Here is a 12,307-nt window from a genome sequence, read left to right as displayed (position 1 = left end):
TTTGCAATGCTCCTCTCCCCATTAGTAGGTATCCTCTTGGCTAATCTTTATTTCCCTTAGTTCATTTATGCACTACACTCTCCTCAAAAGTAGTAGCCTATTCCAGAGATTGCCTACTCTATGTAGGATGTGATTTGAGAAGCACAATGTGGCTAGTGATTTGTTGGCTCCCGTGGCAACCTCTTGCCTCACAATGGTGACGTCATAAAACATACTGTATAACTAATGACACGCAGCGTGATTGGTTATCATTGTGATTCTCATATGCTTGATGGTAAGTTGAATGCTAAAAAGAAGAAGAACTTTATTTTCCCTGCAAGGGAACTTCTTTTTGGAGTGGTTCAGAAAATAAATAACATAAACGTAGTAGGTTAGGCTACAAAGAAGCTACCAGGGCGTGTTCTCAGAGCATGTACAGAAAGACTGGCAGGGATATTAACAGTCATTTTCAACCTCTCCTTGTCCCAGTCTGTAATCCCAACATGTTTTAAGAAGACCACCATCATTCCTGTTCCCAAGAACTCTAAGGATTCATGCCACAATGACTACCGCCCTGTAACAGTCACGTCTGTAATCATGAAGTGCTTTGAGAGGCTGTTTATGGCACACAGCAAATCCATCATCCCAGACACCCTAGACCCACTCCAATTTGCATACCGCAATCGCAATTGCACTCCACACTGCCCTCACCCACCTAGATAAGAAGAATAACTATGTGAGAATGCTGTTCGTTGACTACAGTTCAGCGTTTGTCCACACACTATGGTCCACTCCAAGCTCGTCACCAAGCTTAGGACTCTGGGACTGAACTCCTCCCTCTGCAACTGGATCCTGGACATCCTGACGGGCCGATCCCAGGTAGTGAGGGTAGGCAACATCACATCCGCCACGCTGACCCTCAACACGGGGGCCCCACAGGGGTGTGTGCGTTGTCCCCTCCTGTACTTCATCATTAAATCATTAAAGACTCCAACCACCCAAGCCATAGACTGTTCTCTCTGCTTCCACATGGCAAGCGTTTCCAGTGCATTGTCTGACACCAACAGGCTCCTGAACAGCTTCTATCCCCATGCCAAAATGACTGCTTAATAGCAAAAAATATGCACTCTCTATGCACACTCACAGGGCCCTACACACTTACTCACACTGACACTCCAACACACATACAAACACTCACTATCATTTGCTCACACACACACATTTACACTGACTCTACATACATCCACTCACATACAATCATCATATACGCTGCTGGTACTCTTCAATCATCAAGTTTGAATTACAAACAAGTGCATTTTTAAAAGGTTAGCAATTAATGTCCTACTAAATTAAAGATGAGTGCATGCAAAATAAAGGAAACGTGTGAAGTTGTATTCAGACTGGGTATGATGTTGAACAGTGATAAAAGAGAGGGAGAACATGTGAAAAGAGAACGAGAGAGAGTGAGAGCAAGAGAAATAGAGAGGAAAAGAAGGATCGAGATGTGAAATTCCCTATCAGGTATAACAGATAAACTGTGTCAGACCTTTTGAGTCTAACATGCCAGAGATAAGACATCTTTTCTCAGAGCAGGTTTAGTCTTCAATTTATTACACACTCACCTCTCTTATTTTCTCCACCGCGGTGGATACAATATAGGCAATGACCAGCCACTCCTGAGTGCTGGGACGATCCTCCATCTTCACCAGAACAGTGTAGGAGAACAGCATGAGAAAGGCCAGGTAGGACATCTAGACCACACAGTGAAAAAGCATCAGCTCACGGACCAGAGTGAGAACATCACCAAGACACAGGGATCTAGTGAGTCTAATCACTGTCACTCGTATCAGACTAAGGAATATTTTCAACAAAAGGTCTTTGTATAATACGCATGTCCTGAGGCGTAGAAGAGTATAATGATTCCTTTTCCCCCCCTCGACATATTGCAAACTGCATGGGAGAAATTAAGGTGATTAACAGAGGTGGGGTGGGCGCATGCTGCTAGCTCACCGTGTGGAACATGAACTTGACGACAGGAGCGTTGTAGAACTCGTACAGCCTCCTGGTCCAGAAGAGACACGGCGTGGTAACGGGTATGACTGTGTCAGCTTCGGGGTCTGAGATCCTCTCCCAGCATGCTGACCCCTTCTCCACATCCTGGCCCTCCTTCAGAGCACCACGAGATCATGGCCACGTTCATTAGGGCACACATCAGAAAACGTTTTGCAACGGAAATCAATAATGAGAAAAGTCCCCTCCCTGTTTCAGTCCATTTCCTACCATTTGATGTCTAATAAAAACAACCCGGGTATCAACATTAGCATCAGTCTCACATTAGAATACCAACCTAGATGACAGGAATTTAAAGGACTGAAATTCAGAGAGACTGGTTTACGTTGTACATTTTGGCACCTGAGTTACTGTATGCCCCTCCTCCTGGGCTGCCTCTGGTCTCCCCGTGTCCCAAATAAACTGCAAAGCCTCATGGGACTGGGGCACATGGGACATATCCGCCTGGCTCTTAAAGTCTAGTAGCAGGATGGCAGGGGGCATGAGGATGCTCAGGATGATCTGACACACACAAGATTGAGACACATAAACAAAAATCTAATCTGAGGGGTAACTGTTAGAACAGTTAAACATCGACTGATATTACTACACTAATAATATTAATAGACTAACAGACTATTAATAGACTAATCATATGAATATACTAATTGACATAAGAATATACTTGAACTAATGCTTATTTTTGTTGCCATTCAATCTTATCATGGAAAGAACATTGAGGTGCACTGGTTTTACATTACTTTCCAGAATCTTAAAAGGAGACAAGGTGCCTAGAACACTCAAACTGTTGGCCCTTGGGCTAGATACAGCCCATGAACTGATTTAATGCGATCAGCGGTTGTCTTAGTAAGTACGGCCCGTGGCTTTTGAGGGCAAGGCAATACCGGGTGGCCCTCCAGACCTTGTTGAAGACAAAATGAGTTTGAGACCCTCACTTTGAACCAGGAGTTCTTCCTCATGTTGAGGCGGCCGGTCCACAGGTCGGTGAGCAGCATCTGGGTGCAGGAGTGCGAGACGAAGGGGCGGAGCCGGGAGGACACGGCCATCTGCAGGCAGGTGAAGTGGCTCCAGGCCTCCATCTCCGAGGTCAGCAACTTCATGGCCATGCGCTCGTTCTGCCTGAAGGCATTGTCCAGCACTTCTACAGCCAGTTGACCAAATTCCCTGCGGCCATCCATGCCACAGCACACGAACATTGATAAACACAGACCGGAAAACACACACTCATAAACATAGTAATATACACGCATAACCACAAAAGTCCACTCTGCATACACAAAACCCCAGAGACACACTGCTACTAAACAAACATTTCAAGATGTATACAAGGAAAGACTGACAGCGAGTAGGTTTTGAGTTGCTCCGTTGTGTTGTCATCCATGTTGTTTTGCTGAGCCTCGTGGGCCATGGCACGGTACAGCTTACAAGCCACCGTAGCCCGGACCATGGCCTCCTCCCCGTGCTGCCACAGAAACAGTGCCATCTGCTGGCGCCTCTGCAGCACGGCCCACACAAACAGGTCGTTGAAGTTGAACACAACCAGAGAAGAGTCGCCCAGCTTGGAGCTCTGCTGCTGGGCTTCCTTCAGGTCCCTGGGGACCATGGATCTCTCCTGGAGAGAAAGTAGGAAGGGGAGAGGCGGCCAGCCAATGAGAACACTAATGCACATGGGGTATTTCTAGCCACAGAATATACTAGCAATCAAAAGCCTGTGTGTGTGTGTGTGTGTGTGTGTGTGTGTGTGTGTGTGTGTGTGTGTGTGTGTGTGTGTGTGTGTGTGTGTGTGTGTGTGTGTGTGTGTGTGTGTGTGTGTGTGTGTGGACAAGAGTCTTTAAAAGACTGCATTTGTATGTGAAAAGTTAGCCTAGTCCCAGATCGGTTTATGCTTGTCCCAGATCTTTCACAGACCTTGCGTTTGTAGGGCTGAGCAGTGTGGAAGACAGGCGGGCATGACGGACTGTTGTTAGGGCTTTGGGGTGGGTGAAGGGTGCAGTCTTCCCTGTTTGATCCGGGGTCCTGAACTATCCTGTCCAGTCCAGTGTCCTGGAAATGATGGCCACTCAAATCAGTGCAAAGTACACAAGGTTACATTTCAAAATAAAAACATAACAAACAAAAACCATAACAAACAAAAAAGAATACTGCTATATTATTGGTGTCCATTTTTACAACTGCTTGACAGCTAAGGATGATATCTTGCCCTGCGTGTACTGTATTATGGCATTTAACATGGGCTGTGTTTTAGACCAACTACATTGCAGTCACACTGCAGGCAACATCCAATGGCTGTGTGCCATGCCATCGAGTGAGTAGTGGGGCTCCACATTACTATGGTTGTGTTCCTCTGCCAAGACACTGCTGACGCATGCCAGATCTTACAACACCTGGATAGGTATTTTATGTAGGCTGATGGGTTCTGACTTCTAAACTTGAAATATGAAATACCCTTATTCATGTCACTGAGGGAGAGAGGATAATGTAGAACGTTTACATTCTGTCGGAATATTCTATTGCTAGACATCAGGGATCCTATGGAAGGAGAATGGCCACAGTCTGGTACAAGTCATGACAGCTGTGAGCTGGGGAGAAGTGAGGAATTTGGACAGAGGTCAGGTCAGAGGAAGTGAGGAAGAACAGATATCACTAAAGTTCTGTCCAGCGCAGAGGTGTATTGGCTGTTCAGATGTGTAAGGAGGAGACTCAGCATAGGTGGAAGGGTTAAATACCAGTGCTTGTGTGAATATGTCTTGGTCTGTTCAGCTGTCTGACCCTTTGGGGGAATAAACTTGGTTTGAGCTTTAACAATCGTCCGTGAGTTTCTACTCATTTAGAACCCAACAAGGCCAATCAGCTAACCACATCACACACTGAGTATACAAAACATTTAGAACACCTGTTCTTTCCATGACATAGACTGACCAGGTGAACCCAGGTGAAAGCGATGATTCCTTATTGATGTCACTTGTTAACTCCACATCAATCAGTGTATATGAAGGGGAGGAGACAGGATAAAGAAGGATTTTTAAGCCTTGAGACAATTGAGACATGGATATCTGTGCCATTCAGAGGGTGAATGGGCAAGACAAAAGTGCCTTTGAACGGGTTATGGTAATAGATGCCAGGCCCAGGCGCACCGGTTTGTGTCATGAACTGCAACGCTGCTGGGTTTGTCACACTCAACAGTTTCCTGTGTGTATCAAGAATGGTCCAAATCAAATCAAATCAAATCAAATTTATTTATATAGCCCTTCGTACATCAGCTGAAACCACCCACCACCCAAAAAACATCCAGCCAACTTCACACAACTGTGGGAAGCATTGGAGTCAACATGGGCCAGAATCCCTGGGGAACACTTTCAATATGCCCAGACGAATTGAGGCTGTTCTGAGGGCAAAAGGGAGGGGTGCAACTCAATATTAGGAAGGTTCCTAATGTTTTGAATACTCAGTGTACGTTATAGCAATATGGTGCCCGACGGCACAGTCGCTGACTTGACACGCAACCATTGGTTGAAGCATGCAACGTCTCAGCAGAGGAACACAACCTATCGTATGACGCGGTCAGTTGATAGGACTAGGTTAAACACGTATCCAGACGCTGTGACATCTGGTAGGCAACTGCAAAATAGTCGGCCTGAAACGCGACCATGGTCACTTACCGTGCGGTGGGTATGTAGGCGGTTATAGTAGGCCCGGAAGTGTTTCCGTGTGTATGTGCTCCGATAGGCTCCTCCTATCAAATATTCAATCACCTGCCCAACGTCTATGAGGGAGACTCTGTATCCTTTGGGTATATGGTTCTACACACAAACACGCACAAAAACACACACACACACACACACACACACACACACACACACACATAAATATTTCCACACAAATACTGTAGAAACACACATAGGAAAACCTTACATTTTCACCAATGTTGCATGTTCAACAGTATTCACCTGTTTCACATCTTCCACAAGGTGATGGAGGAAATTGTCTGTTGGTCCCTGTTGCTATAAAAAAATCATGTCATGTCTTCATTATCCACAATTATTGAATATTGTTTATAACTGTAAAGACCATCCACAGCTGGACTCATGACAAAGAGCTATGTGATCTACAAAACATCTTCAAACAGTGGGAAAACCAAACAACCAAAGAGATACTTACACTGTATTATTGTGATTGCAAATAAAACCACTGCTATGGCAACTATGGTATATGAGTAAGCTAATAGCCAATGTACTGTCAATATGAAAACACAGAATTGCTTCTTTATGTACAGCATACAATATATTGTAACTCATAAATACAGAGCTGAAAAGATGACAAGAGAGAGAAAGTGATTAAGTCATTACCGTGTTATAGAGCTCCTCCAGACGTGAAACGGTCAAGAAACGGTTCATGGTCATACCGTTGTCGATCAACAGTTTGACAAAGCCAACCCGGTTCATGATGAGAGCATCCAGCATGGCCTGCTCCAACGAGCCAACCTGACAGACAACAACCACCACCATCAAGCATGACTGTTCAACATAAAATCAATGACACTGGGCAGCCTTGCCCTGGCTGCCTCTTTGTCTGTGTTACCTGCCAGTACTGGCCATACACTTGGATGTGTTTGTTAGCCACGTCTGCTCTGTCCCAAGCCAGAGCCGTACTGAGCTGCTCCGCTGGAGATGCCTTGGTACCTGTCAATTGTCACAAAATCTGTTAATGACTGTGGGCCGATCCTAACGCAACATCTGCCCTACCTAACTCAGAATTTTAAAGATCATGTATAGATTTATTGGACATTTGTGTGAACTCATATTTCAAGTTAGGATTCAGCCCAGAGAACACATAGAACAGGCACGACTAGGGCTGTTATGGTGACCGTATTACCGCTCACCGGCAGTCACGAGCCAGGACCGCAGTCAAATTCCATGTGACTGTTAAGTCACAGTCTTCTCCAAGCTCTGATGCTGTTGATGGTCATTAGTAGCCTACAAAACTTGCTAACTGCCTGGTACTCAGCACTCTACTGTTCCTCTAATTACTCTGACCTTTCCAATAGTTAATGCAATTCTGTGAGAAAACAAAGTTTTGATGGCCTCTATTAAAATGAGGAGGGTCCCCTCAGCTATCTATAGGCTAGCCCAACTACACTGCTCAAAAAAATAAAGGGAACACTAAAATAACACAACCTAGATCTGAATGAATGAAATAATCTTATTAAATACTTTTTTCTTTACATAATTGAATGTGCTGACAACAAAATCACACAAAAATAATAAATGGAAATCCAATTTATTAACCCATGGAGGTCTGGATTTGGAGTCACACTCAAAATTAAAGTGGAAAACCACACTACAGGCTGATCCAACTTTGATGTAATGTCCTTAAAACAAGTCAAAATGAGGCTCAGTAGTGTGTGTGGCCTCCACGTGCCTGTATGACCTCCCTACAACGCCTGGGCATGCTCCTGATGAGGTGGCGGATGGTCTCCTGAGGGATCTCCTCCCAGACCTGGACTAAAGCATCTGCCAACTCCTGGACAGTCTGTGGTGCAACGTGGCGTTGGTGGATGGAGCAAGACATGATGTCCCAGATGTGCTCAATTGGATTCAGGTCTGGGGAACGGGCGGGCCAGTCCATAGCATCAATGCCTTCCTCTTGCAGGAACTGCTGACACACTCCAGCCACATGAGGTCTAGCATTGTCTTGCATTAGGAGGAACCCAGGGCCAACCGCACCAGCATATGGTCTCACAAGGGGTCTGAGAATCTCATCTCGGTACCTAATGGCAGTCAGGCTACCTCTGGTGAGCACATGGAGGGCTGTGCGGCCCCCCAAAGAAATGCCACCCCACACCATGACTGACCCATCGCCAAACCGGTCATGCTGGAGGATGTTGCAGGCAGCAGAACGTTCTCCACGGCGTCTCCAGACTCTGTCACGTCTGTCACATGTGCTCAGTGTGAACCTGCTTTCATCTGTGAAGAGCACAGGGTGCCAGTGGCGAATTTGCCAATCTTGGTGTTCTCTGGCAAATGCCAAACGTCCTGCACGGTGTTGGGCTGTAAGCACAACCCCCACCTGTGGACGTCGGGCCCTCATACCACCCTCATGGAGTCTGTTTCTGACCGTTTGAGCAGACACATGCACATTTGTGGCCTGTTGGAGGTCATTTTGCAGGGCTCTGGCAGTGCTCCTCCTGCTCCTCCTTGCACAAAGGCGGAGGTAGTGGTCCTGCTGCTGGGTTGTTGCCCTCCTACGGCCTCCTCCACGTCTCCTGATGTACTGGCCTGTCTCCTGGTAGCGCCTCCATGCTCTGGACACTACACTGACAGACACAGCAAACCTTCTTGCCACAGCTCGCATTGATGTGCCATCCTGGATGAGCTGCACTACCTGGGCCACTTGTGTGGGTTGTAGACTCCGTCTCATGCTACCACTAGAGTGAAAGCACCGCCAGCATTCAAAAGTGACCAAAACATCAGCCAGGAAGCATAGGAACTGAGAAGTGGTCTGTGGTCACCACCTGCAGAACCACTCCTTTATTGGGGGTGTCTTGCTAATTGCCTATAATTTCCACCTGTTGTCTATTCCATTTGCACAACAGCATGTGAAATTTATTGTCAATCAGTGTTGCTTCCTAAGTGGACAGTTTGATTTCACAGAAGTGTGATTGACTTGGAGTTACATTGTGTTGTTTAAGTGTTCCCTTTATTTTTTTGAGCAGTGTATATTTATTTCTCAACTTTCCTAATATTAAGCACATTGTTTCTCTTTACAACAGGTTTACAGCCTACCTGGCTGGCATGAAAACGAACCACGGGAAAAGTGACCTCCATTCCCTATTTAAGAGCATGAAGGATATGTATTTTTTCCCCTGTCAATGTTTCGAAACAGGTGCATGATAATGGTCAATTCAAAATCAAAACAAATTTCACAGATATATTATTTAGTATAAACTCAGCAACAAAAAAAAACGTCCTCTCACTGTCAAATGCGATTATTTTCAGCAAACTTAACATTTGTAAATATTTGTATGAACATAACAAGAGTCGACAACTGAGACATAAACTGAACAAGTTCCACAGACATGTGACTAACATAAATTGAATAATGTGTCCCTGAACAAAGGGGGGGTTAAAATCAAAAGTAACAGTCATCTCACAGTTCTTGCTGTGAGATGTTACCCTACTCTTCCACCAAGGCACCTGCAAGTTCCTGGGGGGAATGGCCCTAGCCCTCACCCACCGATCCAACAGGTCCCAGACGTGCTCAATGGGATTGAGATCCGTGCTCTTCGCTGGCCATGGCAGAACGCTGACATTCCTGTCTTGCAGGAAATCATGCACATAATGAGAAGTATAGCTGGTGGCATTGTCATGTTGGTGGGTCATGTCAGGATGAGCCTACAGGAAGGGTACCACATGAGGGAGGATGTCTTCCCTGTAACACACAGCGTTGAGATCGCCTGCAATGACAACAAGCCCAGTCCGATGATTCTGTGACACACCGCCCCAGACCATGGTGGACCCTCCACCTCCAAATCGATCCCACTCCAGAGTACAGGCCTCGGTGTAACGCTCATTCCTTAGACGATAAACGCGAATCCGACGATCACCCCTGGTGTGACGACCCTCCCACTCTGTCTGCCGTATATTTTCTCTTTGCTCTTGTTTTCCTTATTAGGATGTCGGCGGGCGGAGCTGGGAGGGTCGTCAGCGACATGGGACACACCTGGGCTCGGGTGTGTCCCAGGATAAATACACCTCTTCCCCGTTCATTGAGGAGACTCTCTCCATGCAGACACACTGATAGAGTTTGGTTGTGGCATTTTTGTTTGTTTATTTGTTTGCTTTGGCACCTTTCAGCACCCCTCATTAACACATTTATGCACGCAACCACTCACGTACACTACTGATTACTGACTACACACATTATTGTTAATTGTATTTACGTTACTTCAGTTAATAAATATATTTTGTTATTCCTTATCTCCACTTTGTCTCCCTTTTTGTTATGAAGCCGGTTCGTGACACCTGGTGAGACAAAACCGTGACTTGTCAGTGACGAGCACTTTTTGCCAGTCCTGTCTGGTCCAGCGATGGTGGGTTTGTGCCCATAGGCGACGTTGTTGCTGGTGATGTCTGGTGAGGACCTGCCTTACAACAGGCCTACAAGCCCTCAGTCCAGCCTCTCTCAGCCTACTGCAGACAGTCTGAGCACTGACGGAGGGACTGTGCGTTCCTGGTGTAACTCGGGCAGTTGTTGTTGCCATCCTGTACCTGTCCCGCAGGTGTGATGTTCGGATGTACAGATCCTGTGCAGTTGTTACACGTGGTCTGCCACTGCGAGGACGATCAGCTGTCCATCCTGTCTCCCTGTAGCTCTGTCTTAGGCGTCTCACAGTACGGACATTGCAATTTATTGCCCTGGCCACATCTGCAGTCCTCATGCCTCCTTGCAGCATGCCTAAGGCACGTTCACGCAGATGAGCAGGGACCCTTTGGTGTTTATCAGAGTCAGTAGAAAGGCCTCTTTAGTGTCCTAAGTTTTCAGAACTGTGACCTTAATTGTCTACCGTCTGTAAGCTGTTAGTGTCTTAACAACCGTTCCAAAGGTGCATGTTCATTAATTGTTTATTGGACAAGCATGGGAAACAGTGTGTAAACCCTTTACAATGAAGATACACAATTTCTTTGAAAGACAGGGTCCTGAAAAAGGGGTGTTTCTTTTTTTGCTGAGTTTATGTAAAGCCCAGATTAAATCAAGAATAGTCTGATGGGTTACAATATTAGCTTATCACGTGTGAATGATATACACTACATGACCAAAAGTATGTGGACACCTGCTCATTGAACATCTCATTCCAACATCATGGGCATTAATATGGATTTGGTCCCCACTTTGCTGCTGTAACAGCCTCCACTCTTCTGCAAAGGCTTTCCACTAGATGTTGGAACATTGCGACAGGGACTTGCTTCCATTCAGCCACAAGAGCATTAGTGAGGTTGGGCACTGATGTTGGGCGATTAGGCCTGGCTCGCAGTCGGCATTCCAATTCATCCCAAAGGTGTTCGATGGGGTTGAGGTCAGGGCTCTGTGCAGGCCAGCCAAGTTCTTCCACAACAATCTTGACAAACCATTTCTCTATGAACCTCACTTTGTGCACGGGGGCATTGTCATGCTGAAACAGGAAAGAGCCTTCCCCAAACCGTTGCCACAAAGTTGGAAGAACAGAATCGTCCAGAATGTCATTGTATGCCGTATCGTTAAGATTTCCCTTCACTGGAACGTTAAGATTTCCCTTCACTGGAACTAAGGGGCCTAGCCAGAACCATGAAAAACAGCCCCAGAGCATTATTCCTCCACCAAAATTTACAGTTTGCACTATGCATTGGGGCAGGTAGCGTTCTCCTGGTCTACACCAAACCCAGATTAGTATATTGGACTGCCAGATGGTGAAGCATGATTCGTCACTCCAGAAAAAGTGTTTCCACTGCTCCAGAGTCAAATGGCGGCGAGCTTTACACCACTCCAGCCAACGCTTGGCATTGCACATGGTGATCATAGACTTGTGGAAACACATTTCATGAAGCTCCTGACGAACAGTTATTGTGCTGACGTTGCTTCCAGAGGCAGTTTGGAACTCGGTAGTGAGTGTTGCAACCGAGAACAGACGATTTTTACACGATTCAGCACTCGGCGGTCCTGTGTATATCCCCCCTCAAGCCGATACCACGACGGCCCTCAGGGAACTTCACTGGACTTTATGCAAACTGGAAACCCTAACCTGAGGCTACATTTACTGTAGCTGGGGATTTTAACAAAGCAAATTTGAGAAAAGGGCTACCTAAATTCTTTCAGCATATCGACTGTAGCACTCGCGCTGGAAAAACACTGGACCATTGTTACTCTAACTTCCGCGATGCATACAAGGCCCTCCCTCGCCCTCCTTTCGGGTAAATGTGACCACGACTCCATTTTGCTCCTCCCTTCCTATAGGCAGAAACTCAAACTGGAAAAATCTGTGCTGAGGACTATTCAACGCTGCCGACCAATCGGAATCCACACTTCGAGATTGTTTTGATCACGCTGGACTGGGATATGTTCCGGGTAGCCTCAGAAAATCATATCGATGTATACGTTGATTCGGTGAGTGAGTTTATAAGGAAGTATATAGGAGATGTTGTACCCACTGTGACTATTACAACCTACCCTAACCAGAAACCGTGGATAGATGGCAGCATTCTCTCAAAACTGAAAGCGCCTACCA

At 46.1% G+C, this 12,307-nt stretch overlaps 1 protein-coding gene across 1 annotated transcript in view; it reads right to left on the bottom strand.

Moving 5' to 3' along the window:
• Positions 1-12,307, bottom strand: part of trpm6 (transient receptor potential cation channel, subfamily M, member 6) — a 94,609-nt gene that overhangs the window by 43,375 nt on the left and 38,927 nt on the right. The window contains exons 10-19 of the mRNA XM_029761910.1: positions 6,628-6,728; positions 6,396-6,530; positions 5,997-6,050; positions 5,709-5,849; positions 3,958-4,092; positions 3,390-3,661; positions 2,985-3,213; positions 2,392-2,550; positions 1,990-2,145; positions 1,602-1,730 (exon numbers count right to left, since the gene is read on the bottom strand). Of these exons, the coding sequence (XP_029617770.1) occupies positions 1,602-1,730; positions 1,990-2,145; positions 2,392-2,550; positions 2,985-3,213; positions 3,390-3,661; positions 3,958-4,092; positions 5,709-5,849; positions 5,997-6,050; positions 6,396-6,530; positions 6,628-6,728 (1,511 nt within the window). The remainder of the gene's footprint in view (positions 1-1,601; positions 1,731-1,989; positions 2,146-2,391; positions 2,551-2,984; positions 3,214-3,389; positions 3,662-3,957; positions 4,093-5,708; positions 5,850-5,996; positions 6,051-6,395; positions 6,531-6,627; positions 6,729-12,307) is intronic.

The sequence above is a fragment of the Salmo trutta genome, chromosome 9 (genome assembly GCF_901001165.1).
Source record: "Salmo trutta chromosome 9, fSalTru1.1, whole genome shotgun sequence".
NCBI lineage: Eukaryota > Metazoa > Chordata > Actinopteri > Salmoniformes > Salmonidae > Salmo > Salmo trutta.
The sequence above is the reverse complement of the archived record's forward strand: the minus strand, read 5'-3'. Positions and strand labels throughout refer to the sequence as shown.